Here is a 24,231-nt window from a genome sequence, read left to right on the forward strand (position 1 = left end):
CTCTTTCTCTTCTCTTTCTCTTTCTCTTTCTCTTTCTCTCTCCTTTCTCTCTTTCTCTCTCTTTCTCTCTCCTTTCTCTCTCTCTTTCTCTTTCTCTCCCCTTTCTCTCCCCTTTCTCTCCTCTTTCTCTCCTCTTTCTCTCCTCTTTCTCTCCTCTTTCTCTCCTCTTTCTCTCCTCTTTCTCTCCTCTTTCTCTCCCTTTCTCTCCCCTTTCTCTCCCCTTTCTCTCCCCTTTCTCTCCTCTTTCTCTCCCTTTCTCTCCCCTTTCTCCTCCCCTTTCTCTCCCTCTTTCTCTCCCCTTTCTCTCCCCTTTCTCTCCCCTTTCTCTCCCTTTCTCTCCCTTTCTCTCCCCTTTCTCTCCCTTTCTCTCCCTTTCTCTCCCTTTCTCTCCTTTCTCCCCTTTCTCTCCCCTTTCTCTCCCCTTTCTCTCCCCTTTCTCTCCCTTTCTCTCCCCTTTCTCTCCCTTTCTCTCCCCTTTCTCTCCCCTTCTCTCCCTTTCTCTCCCTCTCTCTTCTCTCCTTTCTCTCCTTCTCCCTTTCTCTCCTCTTCTCTCTCTCTCCTTTCTCTCTCTCTCTCCCTTTTCTCTCTCTCTCTCCCTTTTCTCTCTCTCTCTCCCTTTTCTCTCTCTCTCTCCCTTTTCTCTCTCTCTCTCCCTTTTCTCTCTCTCTCTCCCTTTCTCTCTCTCTCTCCCTTTTCTCTCTCTCTCTCCCTTTCTCTCTCTCTCTCCCTTTTCTCTCTCTCTCTCCCTTTTCTCTCTCTCTCTCCCTTTCTCTCTCTCTCTCCTTTCTCTCTCTCTCTTCCCTTTTCTCTCTCTCTCTCCCTTTTCTCTCTCTCTCTCCCTTTTCTCTCTCTCTCTCCCTTTTCTCTCTCTCTCTCCCTTTTCTCTCTCTCTCTCCCTTTTCTCTCTCTCTCTCCCTTTTCTCTCTCTCTCTCCCTTTTCTCTCTCTCTCTCCCTTTTCTCTCTCTCTCTCCTTTTCTCTCTCTCTCTCCCTTTTCTCTCTCTCTCTCTCCCTTTTCTCTCTCTCTCTCTTCCCTTTTCTCTCTCTCTCTCTCCCTTTTCTCTCTCTCTCTCCCTTTTCTCTCTCTCTCTCCCTTTTCTCTCTCTCTCTCCCTTTTCTCTCTCTCTCTCCCTTTTCTCTCTCTCTCTCCCTTTCTCTCTCTCTCTCTCTCCCTTTCTCTCTCTCTCTCTCCCTTTTCTCTCTCTCTCTCTCCCTTTTCTCTCTCTCTCTCTCCCTTTTCTCTCTCTCTCTCCCTTTTCTCTCTCTCTCTCCCTTTTCTCTCTCTCTCTCCCTTTTCTCTCTCTCTCTCCCTTTTCTCTCTCTCTCTCCCTTTTCTCTCTCTCTCTCTCTCTCCTTTCTCTCTCTCTTTCTCCCATTTCTCCCTCTAATTTTTTTTTATTGAGATCAAACGTAAGTGGGTTGAAATCTAACGTGGGCGGTGGCATATCATCGACGCATTTGCGTCAAATTCCAACTTTCTGGTTATTCCTAAACTTCCTTTATGCTGCTATCAACAGGAACCTTTTCTTTCTGAATTAATATGAACTTTATTTGCATTATATGCTGTGATTCATTTGCTAAATGGCATTTCCTACTATATAGTACCTGTCGCACAACCTTACAAATTAATATAGTTTTGGTATTGCATTGGTATGTCTATCTATAATTCCAGTAATCTCTGTGTGTGTGTGTGTATGTGTGTGTGTATGTGTGTGTGTATGTCTGTGTGTCTGTGACCGCCTGTTTCTCGACAACCACGGGTCCGATATACTTTAAACTTGCCAGGTATATTGCTGGGGACCCGAGGATGTGCCTTTTCAAGGTTTCATATTAATCGGAGAAGTAGTTACCGAGCTATGTCCAAAAAACTATTCAACCAATCAGAGAGCAGCGAGTTATCACGTGTGCGAACGTGCCGAACAGACTCTGCTCGGACGGCACATTTGAGAGCGTATTCATTTATTTCATGTTGGCAAACTATGTTGCCGCTATGTTGGCGTTAAACTATGTTTTAAAACTAATTAAAACTAATTTGCGATTCTTTCGCTTTCCTGCGCGTTTGTGCATGCTATGGCGATTTCTTTACCAAACTCCGCAAGCCGTTTGCTTTGGACCAAACCATTTCATGTAAATAGAGGGGGGGGGGGGGGGGGGGGGGATTGTCACCGTACTCGCAAGCCGTTCGCTTTGGACCAAACCATTTCATGTAAATAGAGGGGGGGGATTGTCACCGTACTCGCAAGCCGTTCGCTTTGGACCAAACCATTTCATGTAAATAGAGGGGGCGGGGGGGGGGGGGATTGTCACCGTACTCGCAAGCCATTCGCTTTGGCTCTTGCGAATGGACCAACCATTTCATGTAAATAGAGGGGGGGGGGGGGGATATAATTTTAGATATATATATAGTACGGGCATGCCCTAGTATTGTAAATGCAGGTGAAATGAAGATGTTTGAAAGTATGATTGATTAGGATGGCCAAATGGTACAAGTTGGTGTCGTATTTTGTTCTGCAGAAGTTATTTATTTTTGTTTACCCTTCCCCCTCAAATATTTTCCAGGCTCAAAGATAATATATGACCGCAAGTTTTTGATGGAGTGTCGTAATTCGCCATATACACGCACACCACCTCGCTTCCTGCCAAACATACCCGGAGTTACAAGCCCTCTACAAGGACGATCACCTACTGGGACTGCTGGGTCTCCTGCTGCAGTGCCCGCCAGTTCTCCAAACCCTTCCACAGTAAAAATCACTGGTCCACTAGTGCACCAAACCAACCACGTTGCTGCACAAGAAGATAAAGGCACTGCTGGTAGGACTGTTGAGGGGGATTGTACTTTGAAAGTATGCGGCGTAGACTATGCATGTGATCAGAGTACAGATGCATAAACTGACACAAATCCCCTAAACTTTGCTGCAGAAGCCTGAGTCTGTATGCATGGGATGAAAGACCATCTCTATTCTGGAACCAATACTGACGCCATCTTTGTACTAATGGACCCCCAGGCTTGGAGCTCTTATTGGGTCAAAGAAAATGGTAGCTGCCATATTTTTGCGCGATGAACAGAGTATATACAATTTGACACAAAATCACAATCTAATCTACCCATGCAATATTTGCAAAAACCACCTGGGATCCTAAAACATTTTTGCTGATCCTTGAAACAGGTGGGTTCCCATTCATGGAACTCATCAGTCTTGGAATGTTGTGATACGTCTATATAGTTGTTTTTCATTCCATTCTCGTAGTTGCTGAATACAGTCCCCTGTTTGTTTCATTCCATGCTCGTTCTTACTCGACCCAACAACAACCACATGTGCTCTTGAAGGGATAATAAGTTACCTTTGAGTTGCATTGGTTGTTGCAATCGTCAACCTAAATGCTGTGAAACAATCTAATATAATCACTTGTCATTCCGGCTGGCTGTCTTTCACATATCGCTGTATGACGGAATCTCGTGAGATTGAATTAAACGTTTCATCTTTTAATTTTAACATTTTATTCATGCATTATGAAGATAATTAATTTGCGACATTTCAGCGACTCAATCGCTTGAGTGACAATTCCGTGGGATATATATCTTGTGAAATTGTGAATGTGGACCTGGCGAGAAGTCCAGAAGAATGAAATGAGATGTTGGGGGAGCAGGTTGAGGTAGGAGTCGTGAAGTTGGTAATGGCATAATATTAAGGTGGATTGGGGAAGGGAAATAGTTAAATATTCCACCATTTTTATGCCTCTGCTGACTAAGTCACCGGAGGCATCATGTTTCAGGTTGTCCGTCCATGATATGTTTCCGTTACCGAGATAACTTGAGAACAGCTGAAGTGATCTTGGTCAAACTTGGTGCAGGTATGTATAATGAGGTAAAGATGAACTGATTAGATGTTAGGGTCACAAGGTCAGAGGTCATGTTAAGTTAAAATCCTGTTGCCATGATAACTTGTGAACCAGTGATGGGATTCTGCCAAAAGTTGGTACAGGTATGTATGATGATGCAAATATGAACTTATTTGATTTTGGGGGCAATAGGTCAAAGTCCGTAATAGGTCTATAATGAGAACGGCTGAAGGGATCAAATTAAAACTTGGTACAGGTATGTATAATAATGAAAGATTACCTGATTAAATTTTGGGTCAAGAGGTCAAAGGTGGGTGGGTGACTGGAAATTTGTAATGAGGACTTGGGTGGGGTGAAAAGGGGTGGTTGTGTCTCCCCCTCCCCTCCCCCCCCAGCCCTTCACCACCCTATCTCCCAAGAACACAATGGACTTCTTCGGGTGCCTTACTTCAATCTGTTTTTCTGGATTCTGACCCCGAGTCAAGGGAGCCTTGTTACGGATTCGTCACTTCCGTTGTTGTGGTTTTCATCCACTGTAAATATTTTTGATTCCATGTACTATTATTGTTTTCAAAAGGTTTATTGTTTATGAACTGTTTTCAAAAGGTGAAAAAGTTAGAGTTAAAAGAAACCGGGAACCAGACGACGAAGAGGAAGAGGAGAAGAAGGCGGAGCGAGTGAGTCGGGGAAGAAGCATAGTTGCTTTGCGGTCTGGAGCGAACGTTGGCGAGCAAGAGTCACGAGTGAACTTTGGGTTTCCCAGGAAAGGGATTCCTGCGACAGAGTTGTTATCGCTGTGACAGATCAACCTGCATGTCAGGTTTTGCGGTGGATTCTGAAGAGAATCATCGTCGTGCCGTTACGCCTCGAGAACGGGCCGTCGGCCATTTTGACTCGCGCGCTTTGCGCATCGCGCAAGGTCTTTGCTTCGCTTCAGCCGTTTTCACCGCATTCAGGCGTTTGTCGTGTGTGTGTGTGTGTGTGTGTGTGTGTGTGTGTGTGTGTGTGTGTGTGTGTGTGTGTGTGTGTGTGTGTGTGTGTGTGTGTGTGTGTGTGTGTGTGTGTGCGTGCGTGCGTGCGTGCGTGCGTGCGTGCGTGCGCGCGCGCGTGCGTGCGACGTGGCTTTTGAAGGTTAATTTGCGGTTCGCCGACTGTGAGCCGTGAGACGTCCATACCCGAGGGTGTGATTTCTCAGTCGCCTGGAGGGCGCCTTTGCGCAGCTTTGGCCGCGTGACTGTGACTGTCATCCGAACCTGGATTCTGGTCGATTGGACATCGTTCTGACGATCGCTGGAGCGGATCGACTTTGGCGTGAAGCTGGGATCGACTTTGGCTTGAAACCGGAATTAACTTTGGTTTGAAGCCGGGAAAGAGACATTGGGAATGTTCTTGTTTCACTCTTGGAGCACAGCGAGTTATATATTATGAAACTGATGGTACCATCATAGGATATATATATAGTGATTGTACTTTTAATTACTATTATTGTTGTGCTGTTAATCTTGTGTGATCTTAATACAATATTTATTTGTTGGTAACAATTGGTGTGGCTTCACCATTGACATACAGATTGACATACTTCATTTGACATACAGAATAACACATCTTTCTGCCGTGACTCCTCTCGGGGCTCGGAGGTACACTGTGACCAGGGGGTTTGGGGACGAGCACGTAACAGCCTATAGAAGATTACAGGGAGGCACAACAGACGGTTTAACACTTAGTGGTAAATGACAATGCTGAAAAGTGTGTGCCCCATATTGACAAACCATTCCTGCAATTTGTGTAGGACTATTGAAGTCGCTTCTCCAAGATCAAAAGAGACCACATCAATTCAAAAAAATAGCCCCGAGTGGGCTGACGGTTATCTCTTGAGGTTGTACTTCAGACCTCTGCTGATTTGGAGGAACTCCCCACCACTCTCACCACCCCTCCCCCACTCCACTCCTGTGAGCGCCCCGATCCCCTGGGCAGCCCCCTGCTCCGAAAATGAAAAATCTAAAACCAAGTGATCCTGTGGACCATCGAGTATAAGGGCTGTATTGGGTTTCAGAGCAGTCGGTTGGTAAGAAAAGTAGGGATCCAAAGTTTGGGGGGGGGGGGGGGGAGGGGGTTGCGGGGGAGGGTGTAATGCTTCCTGGGAGCCCCCAATATCCGAAATTGAATCCCAAGTGATTGTTTGGGCTACTCTCGTATTCGTGTCGAGTTTCAAAACAATCATCTGGGTGATAAGGGAGGAGTAGTGAAAATAGCAAAAGGTTAACGGATGAGATGACCGGGCAGACAGACAGACAGACATCATGACCCATTTCATAAGTTCATCTCTTCGAGTATCGAGATGAGATGACCGAATGACTAACTAGGCCACTGCACTCCAGAAGTTCAACCTCATTGAGCAACATCTAATATGATCCGAAATTGGATTGAACTTGATGTTTCTATTTTATTTTATCTTAATACAATGGTACAACATTTTAGGTTGTGATACCTTTAGAATGTATAACTTTGAATTTTACCTGCAAATGAGAACCAAAAGGAAAATGTTTCAAGAAAGCTTTGATTTAAGTGGAAAGATGGGGGATTGTTTCATATAGGTTGACAGTGGAAAATCCGACGAGGTTTCAAAATGTCATTGGAATATACGTATCTGCATCATGCCATATGACCTGGGGAATTGGTGTTTGTTTCACTTGCCATAAGCTGTTGAAAGCTGTGGAAAACTGATGGCCTTTTTGCTTAAATAAATACTGTGGCATCGATGCATCCATCAGCAGCACATTGCGTACCTGGTATCAAAATTGCTTGCAGTGTGCAGCTGAGATTTCCCTTGGTACGGTCGTGTCACCCAGTGATTAAGACCACTGGGTGACGAATGACCGATCGTTTTTACTCCCGAGGCGAACTCCCGAAATCTTGGTTATTTTTATGGTGCCTGCGGGACAGAAGGCAGCGAAGGGGCTTACCTGAACGGAAGCACACGGGTTTATACCCGAACCTGCAACGAATAAACTAACACAATAAATGTGAAGTACCCTAATTGTAATTCCTACTTTGAGGATCCTCCATCAGACATGAATACGAACACACGGGAATGACAAAGTAAAATAAATGTTCTTTTAAAAAAATATCCTGCAGCCACTTAGTTGGTTCAAATGCGTTATTTTGTAACAGTGACGGCGATGGTCCGGTCCCAATGGCCCCGGCCGACAACGGCGACACGCACAGCGCCATTGAGAGAGCTGTGAAAATGGCCCTCTTTTGCTCTCCCCATCCCTCCCCCGAACGGCCCGGCCTTCAGTCCACCATGGGCCCAGCAGTCTCCAAGACCTCCTTCGATAGCCGCCACCGCAGCTAAGAGCTCCTTGCTCTCAAAAGCGCACACCAAAAACTACCTGAGCACACCAACAGAGAAAGATGGCGCCCCCTCCTCCTCGAGCATATCCCAGAGAACCAAGATACATGCTGCTCTTCCTCTTGCTCGAAGCTTCTCTCCTGACGTCACACTGTCCAATGGCTGAGCTGCATCAAATCCCCTATGTCTCCTCAACCTATGACCTAGCCTGGGGCGTAGCCTGCCAGTTGTGATATTTTAAAGGCGGGGTTTAGTTGCCGACCGGCTCTGTCTGGCTTGCAGGGGAAGGTTGTTATTGTTACGGAGGTTCTTATGGCTGACCTTGTTGTAGTTGCAAAAAAACATGGGACAAGCGACAAAGGGAAACCACATACTGGGGAAACTAGCCTTAATCCCTAAATAGTTAGTCGTGGTCAAAAATGTTGGCAACCTTGCACTTTTTTTCAAATAATGCACTCATTTCTTCCAGAAAATTGTTGAAATAAAAAAATATTTTGGTATCCACATATGTATTTCTTTGGTTTGCAGTGGAACAAAACAAAAAGCTGAAAAAATTACGAAATCTTAGCTTATTACACACATAAGTCCTAAAATGGCCGAGACAATATTATTGGCACCTTTTAGAAGTTGTTAGAAATAATTGGATTTCAAGCAGGTGATTCTCCTTTACTTTGGAATTGAACTCACCTGTGGTGAGTTACAGGTGCCTGCAAAATAACGATCACTCATTCAACCAGTTTGAATAGAGAAAAGGAGTCATTCTGCTGTTTTGGGTCACTGTGTACCATAATGAGAATGGAGAAAAGAATGAAAATCAGACAATTGTCTGAGGAGGTCAAACATAAGATTGTAGCCAACCTCAAGGCTACAAGGCCATCTCCAGAGACCTTGATGTTCCTGTGTCCACCGTACACAATGTTATCAGGAAGTTTAAGGCCCATGGCACTGTAGCCAACCTCCCTAGATGTGGCCGCAAGAGAAAACTTAATCGAAGATTGCAGCGAAGGATTGTTCGAATGGCTGAGAAAGCACCTCGATCAACTGCCAAACAGGTTCAAGCTGACCTTCAGACACAAGGTATGACCGTTTCAACTTGCACCTTTCCGTCACCAACTCTATGAAAGGTGGTTCTTAGTAGGATAACCAGGATCCCACTGCTGAGAAAGCCCGACTGGAGTTGGCCAAACGCACTTGAACAAGCCAAAATCCTTCTGGGAGAATGTCCTGTGGACAGGTGAGACCAAATTAGAGCTTTTTGGTAAAGCACATCATCTCTGTTTACAGAAAGCAAAATGAAGCCTTCAAAGAAAAGAACACCTTCCCTACAGTCAATCATGGAGGAAGTTGTGTTGTTTTGGGGTTGCTGTGCTGCCTCTAGCACTGGGTACCTTGAATGTGTGCACGGCATCATGAAATCAGGAGATCACCAAGGCATTTTGGAGCGCAATGTTCAACCTAGTGTCAGAAAGCTGGATCTCCATCGAAGGTCATGGGTCGAGCAGCAGGACAATGACCCCAAACACACTTCAAAAATCACCCAGGAATGGTTCAAGACACAATGCTGGGCTGTTCTGAAGTGGCCAGCAATGAGTCCAGATCTAAATCCCATTGAACACCTGTGAGATCTGAAAACAGCAGTTGGGAGAAGGCACTCTTCAAATGTGGGAGAACTGGAGCAGTTTGCACAAGAAGAGTGGGCCAAACTGCCAGTAGAGAGATGTAGGAAGCTCATTCATGGCTGTAGGAAGCGCTTGACTGCAGTTATTTTGTCCAAAGGCCGTGCTACCAAATATTAAGTATAAGGTGTCAATAATTTTGTCAATATCATTTCTTTTTATTTTCTGATTTAAAAGGATATATTAAGTTCTGAATCAAAAACAAAGGTTCTGTAATATTAACAGTGAAATAAAGAATTGTGGAGATCAAATACTTTCGTCTATCTTCGATGAAGTATCGATGAAGTATCGATGAAGATGTGTATCGATGAAGACTGTGGAGATTGTGGAGATCAAATACAAATACTTTCGTCAATTTCAACTTATTTTTCGAGAAAATTGCGAGTTATTTGAAAAAAGTGCAAGGGTGCCAATATTTTTGGCCACTGGTGTAGCACAGGTTCACCCCTCATGTGAAGACACATAAACAATCTTAAGCTCCAGTTTCCCTATTTACATCGAGCGAGGTGTGTCCTTGTCCACGGTCCATGCTATATGCTATACTTATACAATCCTATCTTTGCTATGGGATTCCATCATCTACCACCACAAACGTAACAGTACCAAATATATCGTATGTATTAGTATTGTGAAATTGTTGTTACCTCACAATTGTGAGTGTTGGCAGGATGGCTTCGAGGTACGCTCACTGCCTCAAAACTGTCGAGCCTGGGTTTGAATCCCGACTGCCATCCGGGTGTTTCACAGGCAAGGTGATTTTGTCAGATTGACAAAATTGACGGGGCACAGGAGCAGCCATGGGTGGCAGAATTTGAATCAAAACAAGGGGGAATTGACAGTGGGAATGGAAGTGTGCAACCCAAGCTGATCTACTTGGGGGCACCGGAGGGGGGGAATTTAAATGGGGAACGTTGGGAGGTAAATGGGGAGTGTTCGAATGTAAATAGGGGAAACTCAAATTATAATGGGAAATGTTTGTTAAATGAAGAACTGGAAGGCTATCGGGCTGGTGTGGATGCCACAATACACCAACAGGGGCAGGAATTTGAAATTGTGCAGTGCCAGGGCGGTGGTTCAGAGCAACGGGGTAGAAATATTGGAGGTCCGTGTAACGGAACCGGACCGGGTGTGTATCGATGAAGACTGTTGGGGCCAGAAGTGATTGGGGATAATGGAAATAGTGATTGGACCGGAGCGGCTGGACACCTGTGACAGTACCATCGAGGAAGAGGTTGCTCAGGTCCAACAGGGCCTGGTGGATGAGGTGTCGGTCCGTGGAAGATCCCCAGGACGAGGTTAAAGTGACCGAGGGGACCCTCACCACAAACAACAATTGGGTACAAGAGGCTCCAAAACTGACTACCCAGTTGGGGGAATGTTTTGGCTCCGAGCTGGATTCGGACATGGAAGTCGGGAAATAGAGCCTCGGAAGAACTGGTCCCCGTAGTGAATTTGGAATAGCTGCAGGGAGGGGCAGAACAACCCAAGGAAGGGGTTGTCACCTGCAGCTGTGGTTATTGGGCATGCGAGGCCAAAATCTTTAAAAAGAAATTTAAAATGAAATTTAAATGGGAAATTGATGTGGAACAGCCTTGGAGGGAATTGGTCCCCGGGCTGCGGAATGCGGACCAGGAGAGGTCATTGTGGGCGGCCTCGTGTAAAAGTTGCCCCTTTGGAAATTGGTTTATGCTAGGTGGCTGGAGGGCTGCGCTGGCAGTATTTGGACGTGGGGTCCGACCATGGGTGACATGGTACGACCTGGGTGACATGGTGACATGGTAAATTAATTCATGAATTCCTTGTGTGTTGTTCCCTCTGTAATTTATCCCAATGTCCCTTATGGCACCACATTAGACACTAGTTAAAATCGGCCATTAACTTCACTAATTAATAATAAAACCACTGGAAGCCAGACATGAACAATACCGCTGGCGCCACAGCCGCTACATCACCGCAAGGACAGGCAGGCCGAAGGCCACACCCTAGAGAGCCGTGATTGGTCGGGGCATTGAGTGACAGAGGATTGAAAAGATGGGACTGGCTGATTGATGAAGAGGACGGTTGATGTCAGAGCCAATATAAGAGCAGCCAATATAAGAGCACGGCAGACATTTTCTCTCTTGGGTCCGGGACTTTGGTGGAGACGGTTGTGCGCCGACGATTCTCTCCCTTTCTTCACGTTCTGGACCTCGTTGTGGGCGACATTGTTCTGAGACCTTGCTGGGGATTGTGAGGAGGCCGTGTTGCGAACCAAGAGCTGGGAACGAGGAGCTGCGCGACAACTCCTGTTCGTTTCACGCTCGACGAGGCCAGGCGTGAGAGGACGCTCGGTGAGGCATAGCAGCACGTGAACGAGTGGACTGCGGCCTTCTCGCCAAGAACGGGGCCGGGTCCGGACTGCACGCTCGGTGCCGACGATTCTTGACGAGACCCCCCCACCAGTGATCAGAGCTAAGTGCTTGTATATTGTATATGAAATAACCACACACAGTTATTTTATATATCGTTTTCTTTCTCTGTGTCTGTGTTTGGGTCTGTTGCAGGAGCGCTCCATATAGGAAATTTAGTTTCGCCGTGTCGGCATTTCTATGAATAAACCTGTTATTTTTGTACATTTTAAATCCGTTTTCGTTTGAGTTATTTTAGGCAGGTTGGAGGACTGCCGGTGGGATCCGTGCAGGTAAGTGCTCTTCAGCATCCTTCTCATGCCCCTTCCCCTCCTCCCTCCCCCGCGTGTATTAACTCTGCCATATTTTGAACCGAGTGCCTCGGAGAAAAGCTCGTTTGGCTATCCGTGCTACCTTAAGGTGATCACCAAGGGTAGTCACACGACAACTCTTCAGACTTTGGCTGCACCTGCACTGACCACCTGCCCATCAAAATCTGACAAAATCAAACAAACTGTGAAGCAAACCCACATTACACATCAATGTGTGTGCCATCTCTCAGATGACCATTAAACTGGACGTCACATCCACCGGCATTTGTTGGCTGTTAAAGATCCCACGGTGCCCTTCATGAAGATTTGGCGAGCCATCGCCAGCACCCTGAACAAATTCCAAATTCCTACCCTGACTTTAGAGTAGCTATCCGACGGGATTTTAGCCGAGTATGCTTCGGCAGCATCAAAACTCTACATTGGGCATGGTGCATGAGGATGAACAATTGTCAATAGTTTTGCCCTAGCAATTAAAATTTATACGAGTACCAAATTTCTGTGTTTGTTCTAATTCTGGGTAATTTGAGAATTCCCAATGCGAGTAATTTGGGGGAGGAATGGAGCAATTCTAAAGGGGAAAGTCGTGTGTTTTTGAATGCTACCAAACATTATTCTCCATTATTTGGGTATAATGCAGAATATCTTTTTCAGACTTGAGCCTTTGACAGTGGTTTGAGACTGAGGGAGGCCTGTTCCATTGGACAATTTAAATTTTATGGGAGAACCTTGGTTGAGAAAAACATATTTTGAGGATATTTTCAGGATCACTAGCAGGAGTACCCGGTGTTGCCAGGGGGAAGCGGGGGAGGGAGGAAGCAGGAGAGGGAGGAAGCAGGAGAGGGAGGAAGCAGGAGAGGGAGGAAGCAGAAGAGGGAGGAAGCAGGAGAGGGAGGAAGCAGGAGAGGGAGGAAGCAGGAGAGGGAGGAAGCAGGAGAGGGAGGAAGCAGGAGAGGGAGGAAGCAGGAGAGGGAGGAAGCAGGAGAGGGAGGAAGCAGGAGAGGGAGGAAGCAGGAGAGGGAGGAAGCAGGAGAGGGAGGAAGCAGGAGAGGGAGGAAGCAGGAGAGGTAGGGGTGAGGAAGGGAAAGGGGGAGGGGAGAGGGAAGGGATGGGAAAGATATATGACATGTACATCTTTTGGGAGGGGGGGGGGGTTGACTTTGACAGACCCCTCCGTTTTGGGGGAGAGGGGTAAGGGAAAGAGGAGAATTTTTCTCATGCAAAGAGTGCTTCATAACCTCAGTGTTGCACAGGTAAAAAGGGAGATTGTAATACCCTCTGTCACCATCATCAGGTGGTGCTGCATGGAACACATTTACAAAGAGAATTTACGCCCCTCTCCCGGTCCCCCACAACCCCGAATGAGGCCGCGGCCACATAGCCTCTATTGTATTTGTATTTTGCTTCGGTACTTTTGGTTCGGTACTACAAATTTATTCGGTACTTTTTTGCTTCAGTACAGAAATTTGGTAGTTTGGTACCCCCCAGCCAAAGTTGTATTTGTACTTGTACCCCAAGTAAAGTATATAAGTGTTTATCGCTGGCGTACCCGGCGTTGCTCAAGCGAAAAATAAACATTAACATATTTGAAATGAGGGCAAATATAATGGAAAAGCAATTTCATTCAAATCAGAATCGATCACAAATGTCAAATAATCATTTTACCTTTTCGTTGAATTTTACCTTTTCGTTGAATTTTACCTTTTTGTTGCATATGCTGATGAATGTGCCGTTCATCACGTTTCTGAGTTGAGTATAATGACGTTCAGGAAGAAAAATAAGAAGCCTTACCACCAACTTCGACCGCTTCTGGAATTGTTGTACACCGCTCCTTTCCTATGCCATCTCCAGGCATTGCAAATCGTCATTGCCGGGCACCGAAGGGGGGCTCGGCAGCGACGCACGCTGAAAGGGAGTACTCAGTTTTCACTCTGGTTGTTTTACACCGCACCTTTCCTATGCCATCTCCAGGCATTGCAAATCGTCATTGCCGGGCACCGAAGGGGGGCTCGGCAGCGACGCACGCTGAAAGGGAGTACTCAGTTTTCACTCTGGTTGTTTGTTTGTTTGTTTTCTTTCTTTCTTTCTTTCTTTCTTGTTTGTTTGTTTGTTCGGGCGATATCTCAGCCATCTTTTGAGCTAGGAAGCTGAAATTTCTGCACAATAGTGAGCAAGTCCTTTGTCAAAAACGGTATTTTTTATTTTTTGATTAATCATTTAATCGATTAATTATTTATTGATTAATCGATTAATTATTTAATTTTTTATGAATGAGTTGTTTAATTAAATTTCTAAAAGATACATCTACGGATGAAGCACTAGTGGTTTAGTTATGCTATTAGCCAATTGATTAAGAAAATATTTTGTGATAATCTTTTATTGATTTTAATTATACAATTAATCAATCAATTAGTGTACACCTCTCCCTCCCAATGCAGCCTCTATGAGCTGCACTGCGGTATTGCCGGGTGCCGGAGGCGGCCCGGCAATGTCGCGCTGTAGGATATTTAATTATTTGGCATGGGGGCGGTGTATTTTGAATGTATCTGGACTTGTTTGTTTTCTTGTTTGTTTGTTTTCTTTCTTTTGTACACCGCTCCTTTCCTATGCCATCTCCAGGCATTGCAAATCGTCACTGCCGGGCACCGAAGGAGGCTCGGCACCGAAGGGGGCTCGGCAGTGACGCACACTGAAAGGGAGTACTCAGTTTTTACTCTGGTTGTTTGTTTGTTTTCTTTCTTTCTTTCTTTCTTGTTTGTTTGTTTGTCCGGGCGATATCTCAGCCATCCTTTGAGCTAGGAAGCTGAAATTCCGGCACAATAGTGAGCAAGTCCTTTGTCAAAAACTATATTTTTTGTTTTTTGATTAATCAATTAAGTGAGGAGTTATTTAATTATTAGTGATTAATTAAGTACTTATTTAATTAATCAAATTTCCTTTCTCTTTTGATCATTAACTCAGGCACCTTTTGAGTTAGGAAGCTGATATTTGGACATGCCAATGACCAGGTGAGTTGGCTGCAAAGGCTATTTTTGATTTATTAATTAATCAATTAATCGATTAATTATTTAATTATTCGATTAATGACTAAAAATTGTTTTTTTTTTACAGTTAGATTCTGATGAAATTGTGGTGGTTTATGTGTTCTGTGACCGAATTGATTAATAATTTAATTTTTTAATGATTATTATTTATTTATTTTCATTATTGATCATTTACTTATTTTCTTTCTCATTTGGCCAATATCTCAGGCACCTTTTGAGCTGAGAAGCTAATATTTGGACATGACAGTGACCAAGTGATGTGGTTATCAATAGAGTCCCTGTATAAAGAGAGTTGCGCCATGCGCTGACCCGAGATTTCTGGTCACGTGATTTCGTGGCGCCATTTTGTGTCTAACTTCACCGTGCGTGAACGTCAGCTTGTTACGGGAATGTTGTTTATTGCCAAACAAAATGACTGGTTGTTCTGCTTTTGGTTGTTCAAACCAATCTGGCAAATATAAGATGTATAGATTTCCAAGTGATAAAGTCAGAAGACAAATTTGGGAAGCGAAAGTCAGACGAAAGAGCTGGAAAGCGATCGACTCCTCGAGACTCTGCCAGGTAGGCCCACGCCGCTTGATGATCGATGTTCAAAAGCAATTCTATCTGCTCGGTTTTTTTTTGGTTGTCTGTCCGTTGAAAACCCTTTTAAAGGGAAGTGATTTGTGTTTGTTTATAATCTTCAAGGAGCTGACCAAAAATGCATTTCCGTGGGAAGAACCCTGCTCAATTTTTTTCGGGTAGTCCTAGCGGACCGCATATTGTCATTGATTGATGAAATGTCCCGGTACAGTGACATTGCCTGGTCTGCGGTTGGGTAGTCTGCGGGCAATGTCACTACTTTTTCAGAGGGAATTAATTTTGATTTTATAGGGGTGGGAAACCCATGGTCCGTTTTGTTTTCAGTTGTCTGTCCGTCCATTCAAAACTTATTCCGAGGCAAGTTATTTTTTTGGTTTAAAATCTTTAGCCTAATCGGCAATCATAAAAGCAATTTTAGGGGGGGACCTGCTCAATTTTTTTGCCGGTTGTGCAGCCATCCATACGTCCAAAATTTGACGAGTTATTGTTTGCTTTGTACAGTGCTCATGCGTCTTGTGGCATATTTGCTCAAATATTTCCCACCCCGGGATTTATGGCCAAATTGTAGTGATGGAAGATTTTGCACATTGGACAATCCCTATATATTTAACCTGGTGACAGCTATCGTTCCCAAAACATACAATATTTCTCGGTGATTAATGCAGTAAAACAGGTGTATTTGTGTACCCACATTTAAAACTGGCTCAACTTTCAAAAGCTGTTATCCCTGTTTGATATCAATATACATGTGGTCGATAGAGCTAGCGATTTGTCTGGCCATCTTCCGGAAGATTGTCCATGTGATTTTCTGTTGTGGAAGTACTAGTCCATGACAGCTCATTAAAATTAAACTGTGTTGTGTTAGAATAAAAATTTCAATAAATAAATACATCAAGGACACTCATTGTATGATTGCAGGAACATTTCGATGTGAATCAGTTTGAGAGGGGGCGAGCTGATGACAAAAAGAGGTTGAAGTGCTCTGCAGTTCCAACAATATTTGGATATGATATGCAATATTTGGATATTGGTTCCAAATATTGGATATGCCCACACTCCTTTCTAAAAGTTATTAAAATTCAGAGAACGACAGCATTGGTTTGTCTTACTTATAATGTTAGCTCTTATATGCAGTGTTGGCTTGTAATATGCATTGCCATACCACTTTTAATATCACCACACAGCTCTTTTTCATGGCAATAGCTGAGTTTTTGACAAAACAAATATCACCTGTATGTAATAATAAGACTAAATATGTGTAGTAAATTTTTTTTTTAGCAGGTTTAGAATATATCACCCCATATCGCGAATGTACATGTATATCTAATCCGACACACTTAGATACAAAATGGCGTCCAAATTTGAGTTGACACAACTCTATATACAGGGACTCTAGTTATCAAGGATATTTTCGATTTATTGATTAATCATTTAATCGATTAATTATTTATTGATTAATCGAGTAATTATTTATTGATTAATCAATTAATTATTTAATTTTTTATTAATGACATCTTTAATTAAATTTCTAAAAGATACATCTTCGGATGAAGCATTAGTGGTTTAGTTATGCTATTAGCCAATTGATTACGAAAATATTTTGTGATAATCTTTTATTGATTTTAATTATACGATTAAGCAATCAATTAGTGCACACCTCTCCCTCCAAATGCAGCCTCAATGAGCTGCACTGCGGCGCCCGGCAATGCTGTGCTGTAGGATATTTAATTATTTGGCATGGGGGCGGTGTACTTTTAATGTATGTGTACTTGTTGTGCACCGCACCTTTCCTATGCCATCTCCAGGCATTGCAAATCGTCATTGCTGGGCACCGAAGGGGGCTCGGCAGTGACGCACGCTGAAAGGGAGTACTCAGTTTTCACTCTGGTTGTTTGTTTGTTGTACACCGCTCCTTTCCTATGCCATCTCCAGGCATTGCAAATCGTCATTGCCGGGCACCGAAGGGGGCTCGGCAGTGACGCACGCTGAAAGAGAGTACTCAGTTTTCACTATGGTTGTTTGTTTGTTTGTTTGTTTGTTTTCTTGTTTTCTTTCTTTGTTTTCTTGCTTTCTTGTTTGTTTGTCCGGACGATATCTCAGCCATCCTTTGAGCAAGGAAGCTGAAATTTCGGCACAGTCGTGAGCAAGTCCTTTCTCAAAAACAGTATTTTTTGTTTTTTGAATAATCAATAAATTGAGGAGTTATTTAATTATTAGCGATTAATTAAGTACTTATTTAATTATTCAAATTTCCTTTCTCTTCTGACCATTAACTCAGGCACCTTTTGAGTTAGGAAGCTGTTGTTTGGACATGCCAATGACCAGGTGATTTGGCTGCAAAGGCTATTTTTGATTTATTAATTAATCAATTAATCGATTAATTATTTAATTATTCGATTAATGCCCAAATTTTTTTTTTTTTTTAAGTTACAGATTCTGATGAAATAGTGGTAGTTTATGTGTTCTCTGACCAAATTGATTAATAATTTCATTTTTTTATGATTATTATTTATTTATTTTCATTATTAATCATTTATTTATTTTCTTTCTCATTTGGCCAATATCTCAGGCACCTTTTGAGCTGGGAAGCTAATATTTGGACATGAGTGACCAAGTGATGTGGCTATCAAGGATATTTTTGATTTATTGATTAATCATTTCATCTATTAATTATTTATTGATCAATCGATTAATTATTTATTGAGTAATCAATTAATTTTTTAATTTTTTATAAATGACTTATTTAATTAAATTGCTAAAAGATACATCTTCGGATGAAGCACGCGTAGTTTAGTTATGCGATTAGCCAATTGATTATGAAAATATTTTGTGATAATCTTTTATTGATTTTAATTATACAATTAATCAATCAATTAGTGTACACCTCTCCCTCCCAATGCAGCCTCAATGAGCTGCACTGCGGTATTGCCGGGCACCGGAGGCGCCCCGGCAATGCCGCGCTGCAGCATATTTAATTATTTGGCATGGGGCTGTGTACTTTGAATGTATCTGTACTTGTACACCGCTCCTTTCCTATGCCATCTCCAGGCATTGCAAATCGTCATTGCCGGGCACCAAAGGGGGCTCGGCAGTGACGCACGCTGAAAGAGAGTACTCAGTTTTCACTCTGGTTTCTTGCTTTCTTGTTTGTTGTACACCGCTCCTTTCCTATGCCATCTCCAGGCATTGCAAATCGTCGTTGCCGGGCACCAAAGGGGGCTCGGCAGTGACGCATGCTGAAAGAGAGTACTCAGTTTTCACTCTGGTTTCTTGTTTGTTTGTTTTCTTTCTTGGTTGTCCGGACGATATCTCAGCCATCCTTTGAGCTAGGAAGCTTAAATTTCGGCACAGTAGTGAGCAAGTCCTTTGTCAAATACGGTATTTTTTGTTTTTTGAATAATCAATTAATTGAGGAGTTATTTAATTATTAGCGTTTAATTAAGTACTTATTTAATTAATTAAATTTCATTTCTCTTCTGACCATTATTAACTCAGGCACCTTTTGAGTTAGGAAGCTGATATTTGGACATGCCAATGACCAGGTGATTTGGCTGCAAAGGATATTTTTGATTTATTAATTAATCAATTAATCGATTAATTATTTAATTATTCGATTAATGACAAAAAAAATTTTTTTTTTAAAGTTACAGATTCTGATGAAATAGTGGTAGTTTATGTGTTCTCTGACCAAATTGATTAATAATTTAATTTTTTTATGATTATTATTTATTTATTTTCATTATTAATCATTTATTTATTTTCTTTCTCATTTGGCCAATATCTCAGGCACGTTTTGAGCTGGGAAGCTAATATTTGGACATGAGTGACCAAGTGATGTGGCTATCAAGGATATTTTTGATTTATTGATTAATCATTTCATCTATTAAGTATTTATTGATTAATCGATTAATTATTTATTGAGTAATCAATTAATTATTTAATTTTTTATAAATGACTTATTTAATTAAATTTCTAAAAGATACATCTTCGGATGAAGCACTACTGGTTTAGTTATGCGATTAGCCAATTGATTATGAAAATATTTTGTGATAATCTTTTATTGATTTTAATTATACAATTAATCAATCAATTAGTGTACACCTCTCCCTCCCAATGCAGCCTCAATGAGCTGCACTGCGGTATTGCCGGGCGCCGGAGGCGCCCCGGCAATGCCGCGCTGCAGCATATTTAATTATTTGGCATGGGGCGGTGTACTTTGAATGTATGTGTACTTGTTTTCTTTCTTGGTTGTCCGGGCGATATCTCAGCCATCCTTTGAGCTAGGAAGCTGAAATTTCGGCACAATAGTGAGCAAGTACTTTGTCAAAAACGGTATTTTTTGTTTTTTGATTAATCAATTGAGGAGTTATTTAATTAGCAGCGATTAATTAAGTACTTATTTAATTAATCGAATTTCCTTTCTCTTCTGACCATTATCTCAGGCACCTTTTGAGTTAGGAAGCTGATATTTGGACATGCCAATGACCAGGTGATTTTGCTGCAAAGGCTATTTTTGATTTATTAATTAATCGATTAATTATTCGATTAATGACAATTTTTTTTTTTTTTAAAGTTACAGATTCTGATGAAATGGTGGTGGTTGATGTGTTCTATGACCGAATTGATTAATGATTTAATTTTTTAATGATTATTATTTATTTATTTTCATTATTAATCATTTATTTATTTTCTTTCTCATTTGGCCAATATCTCAGGCACCTTTTGAGCTCGGAAGCTAATATTTGGACATGAGTGAACAAGTGATGCGGCTATCAAGGATATTTTTGATTTATTGATTGATGAATTAATCGATTAATTATTTAATTATTCGATTAATTACTAAAAAATATTTTTTAAATTTCAGTTCCAGATTCTGATGAAATGGTGGTGGTTTGTGTGTTCTGTGACTGAATTGATTAATAATTTAATTTTTTAATCATTATTTATTTATTTTCATTATTAATCATTTATTTATTTTCTTTCTCATTTAGCCAATATCTCCTTCACCTTTTGAGCTTGGAAGCTAATATTTGGACATGACAGTGACCAAATGATGTGGCTATCAAGGATATTTTTGATTTGTTGATTAATCATTTGATCGATTAATTATTTATTGATTAATTGATTAATTATTTATTGATTAATCAATTAATTATTTAATTTTTTATTAATGACTTATTTAATTAAATTTAAAAAAGATACATCTTCGGATGAAGCACTTGTGGTTTATTTATGCTATTAGCCAATTGATTAAGAAAATATTTTGTGATAATCTTTTATTGATTTTAATTATACAATTAATCAATCAATTAGCGTGCACCTCTCCCTCCCAATGCAGCCTCTATGAGGTGCACTGCGGTATTGCCCGGCACCGGAGGCGCCCCGGCAATGCCGCGCTGTGGGATATTTAATTATTTGGCATGGGGGCGGTGTACTTTGAATGTATCTGTACTTGTTGTACACCGCTCATTTCCTATGCCATCTCCAGGCATTGCAAATAGTCATTGCCGGGCACCGAAGGGGGCTCGGCAGTGACGCACGCTGAAAGAGAGTACTCAGTTTTCACTCTGGTTGTTTGTTTGTTTGTTTGTTTTCTTTCTTGTTTTCTTTCTTTCTTGTTTGTTTGTTTGTTACTTTGTTTGTCCGGGCGATATCTCAGACATCCTTTGATCTAGGAAGCTGAAATTTCGGCACAATAGTGAGCAAGTCCTTTGTCAAAAACAGTATTTTTTGTTTTTTGATTAATCAATAAATTGAGGAGTTATTTAATTATTTGCGATTAATTCAGTACTTATTTAATTAATCAAATTTCCTTTCTCTTCTGACCATTAACTCAGGCACCTTTTGAGTTAGGAAGCTGATATTTGGACATGCGAATGACCAGGTGATGTGGCTGCAAAGGATATTTTTGATTTATTAATTAATCAATTAATCGATTAATTATTTATTTATTCGATTAATGACAAAAAAAATAATTTTTTTTAAGTTACAGATTCTGATGAAATAGTGGTAGTTTGTGTTCTCTGACCAAATTGATTAATAATTTAATTTTTTTATGATTATTATTTATTTATTTTCATTATTAATCATTTATTTATTTTCTTTCTCATTTGGCCAATATCTCAGGCACCTTTTGAGCTGGGAAGCTAATATTTGGACATGTGACCAAGTGATGTGGCTATCAAGGATATTTTTGATTTATTGATTAATCATTTCATCTATTAATTATTTATTGATTACTCGATTCATTATTTATTGAGTAATCAATTAATTATTTAATTTTTTATTAATGCCTTATTTAATTACATTTCTAAAAGATACATCTTCGGATGAAGCACTGGTGGTTTAGTTATGCGATTAGCCAATTGATTAAGAAAATATTTTATGATAATCTTTTCTTGATTTTAATTATGCAATTAATCAATCAATTAGTGTGCACCTCTCCCTCCAAATACAGTCTCTTTGCGCTGCACGGCGGTATTGCCAGGCAATGAAGCACTTGGCGCCCCGGCAGTGCCGCGCTGGAGGATATTTAATTATTTGGCAAGGGGCGGTGTACTTTGAATGTATCTGTACTTGTTTGATTATTTGTTCAAATGTCTAGTAATTGTTTCGTATTTATTTATGCAAATGTGTACTTGTCTGTCATTGTCATTAATCAAAGGTTTCGGCACTATCGAGCAATTTTTTTTTAAATCCAAAAAACGAAGTTCTTTCTTGTTTGTTTAATTTTGTTCATTTTTTTTTTTTTCCCCCTTGTGCTTAAAACACTCCCAGGCACTCACTGATGAACCTCTGAAAGCTTGACAAAGATCGGTTCAGCCATCTCTGAGAAATTGGCGACACAGACAGACACAGACCAACGGCTTTCTTGTATCGTAGATTAAAATACTGAGTTTGGAGATTGGACAGGGTTTTAATTATTTCTTTTTAACATTATCTAAGGGTCGCAGTGTTGCTGCTGCAGACAGATATACAAGACATGACACGACTGCGAGACGAGACAAACACAGCCCCCGAGCTTGGAGAAAGTACCATCACTTCCCGGGATAGTCTGGGTACCAGCGACACCACAACAGTCGCGCTGCCTTTCTCATCTCTCTTAGGGGGCATTTCCTCCTCCAATGAAATGCCAGGCTATGGGGATAGTCCCTACTCATATCCTTTTAAATGCTGAGCATCAAGCAAGTAAACAGCACGCACCATTTTTCTTTGGTATTGATCGTGGATGCATTTTTGTCTTATTATTGCTTCCTCTGTTGAGTTGCCACAGGCTCTTTGCTGTTGTACTGGTTTTAGTCAGAGGCAGAGCTTGTGTGTACAGTATGTTAGATTTTTAATAGCTTCTTTTTTTTGCCTCCCCCTTCGCACCCGTACCCTCAACCACAGCCTCTCCAACTGCCATAGGGGATGACGCGCAGTTTGAAATGGACATCTGACGTCTCCTGTACACAGTGCCCGACTGGTCTTTTTCGAAAGCTTTTAGTTTTTGTTCATAAAATGCCAGTGTTTCTGTCTTGGCCACTGGTGCATGTTTAACTTGATATGCAGCCATGCAGAACTGTACCTGAAAGAAGAAATATGATATTTTATGCTTTAAAAATGAAAGCTGATTTTGAAATATTGATTGTATACTTGCATCTTAGTTAAACCAAAAAATGTTAACATGATGACATTTTTTTATTTTGCTATTACCTATTTTTTGAGTACAAAAGTGTTAAAACTTAGCACACAATAAAAAAAATGTTTCCCAAGATTTTATTTAACTGCTCCAAAAAGTAAAATGAACGATTCCATGGTATTTTAATGTGATAATGAATCGTTGACAGCATGATGCTTTCTTAATTTGCCTTTTTCCGAAGTCTGAGTGCCATTTGCTTGCTCTTGGAGCCTCTGTTCTCAGGGCTGTGAACAGTCAGGATGTTTAATGTGAATAACTTCAATTGATTGGGCAAAACTTACCCTTTCTTTAAAACTTGATGTGGGCCTGAAGGAGGACGCAAAAGGTGCACCAACATTGATGTTTGTTCAATGTTGCATTCTATCATGATACCCTTGGTCCATTTATGAGGGGTTTCTCATTATACACTTACAAGATGTATAATGCTACTACTTTGTGTAGAGCCTATTTTTTCGTCTTTAATATCTACCTGGACCTTTATCCTCAACGGGTTTTTTTTTTTTTTTTTTTTTTTTTTTTTTTTTGCTGAGTTAGCTATGCAAACAGCATTTCCAGGAAATATAAACAGAGGATAACTGTTTTTGTCATGTAAAATCAATGGGTTGTTAATTTGGCTTGCCATTCCACCAATTGGCAAGCTGCTTCTTTTCCAGATTTTGTTTTGACAACTATGGAGAATAAAAATCTGGTTTAACAATGATATATTTGACCTGTTTTCAGTTCTAACTTTGGTCTTGTTTGCACTAACTCTCCTTTGCTTGCTTTATTATTCCTTGGTTTATTTACCACTTCACCTCTGCTTCAGGTGAAACTTGATCATGGTTGAGACATATTGCTGTCTTCCTACCTGAGTGGTTTTATGTGAACCAACTTCAATTTGGGAATCCCTACACTCGAAGCAAGGCACAAATAGGGATGGGGTTCAGCAAGGGAGGACATAAACAATAAATAGCACCGCAAAGCGGGCGTAACCTCTCAGCCCATGCATGGTGGAAGCCAATTTAAAGATGGCTGCCATGGCGGCCATATTGAAAATCGCAGTGTGCCCATTTTTGAAAGGAACCTTCCTCTACTCAACCCCAACACACACTGCAAAAATGAATTTAATCGGACAAGCCGTTCTGCTTGAAATTGACGGAAACCAATTTCAAGATGGCTGCGGTAGTGGCCATATTGAAAATCATAGCGTGCCAATGAACCTTCCTCTACTCAACCCCAACACACACTGCAAAAATGGATTTAATCGGACAAGCCGTTCTGCTTGAAATTGACGGAAAACAATTTCAATGTGGCGGCCATATTTAAAATCGCAGCGCGCCCATTTTCGAAAGGAACCTTCCT

At 41.5% G+C, this 24,231-nt stretch overlaps 1 protein-coding gene across 1 annotated transcript in view; it reads left to right on the plus strand.

Moving 5' to 3' along the window:
* LOC137424705 (eukaryotic translation initiation factor 4E-binding protein 3-like) overlaps window positions 1–23,590 on the plus strand; it is a 39,253-nt gene extending 15,663 nt beyond the window's left edge. The window contains exons 2-3 of the mRNA XM_068112444.2: window positions 2,559–2,810; window positions 22,599–23,590. Of these exons, the coding sequence (XP_067968545.2) occupies window positions 2,559–2,810; window positions 22,599–22,648 (302 nt within the window). The 3' untranslated portion in view covers window positions 22,649–23,590. The remainder of the gene's footprint in view (window positions 1–2,558; window positions 2,811–22,598) is intronic.
* Window positions 23,591–24,231: the final 641 nt, after the last annotated feature.

The sequence above is a fragment of the Myxine glutinosa genome, chromosome 4, assembly GCF_964187855.1.
Source record: "Myxine glutinosa chromosome 4, kmMyxGlut1.1, whole genome shotgun sequence".
NCBI classification, from domain to species: domain Eukaryota; kingdom Metazoa; phylum Chordata; class Myxini; order Myxiniformes; family Myxinidae; genus Myxine; species Myxine glutinosa.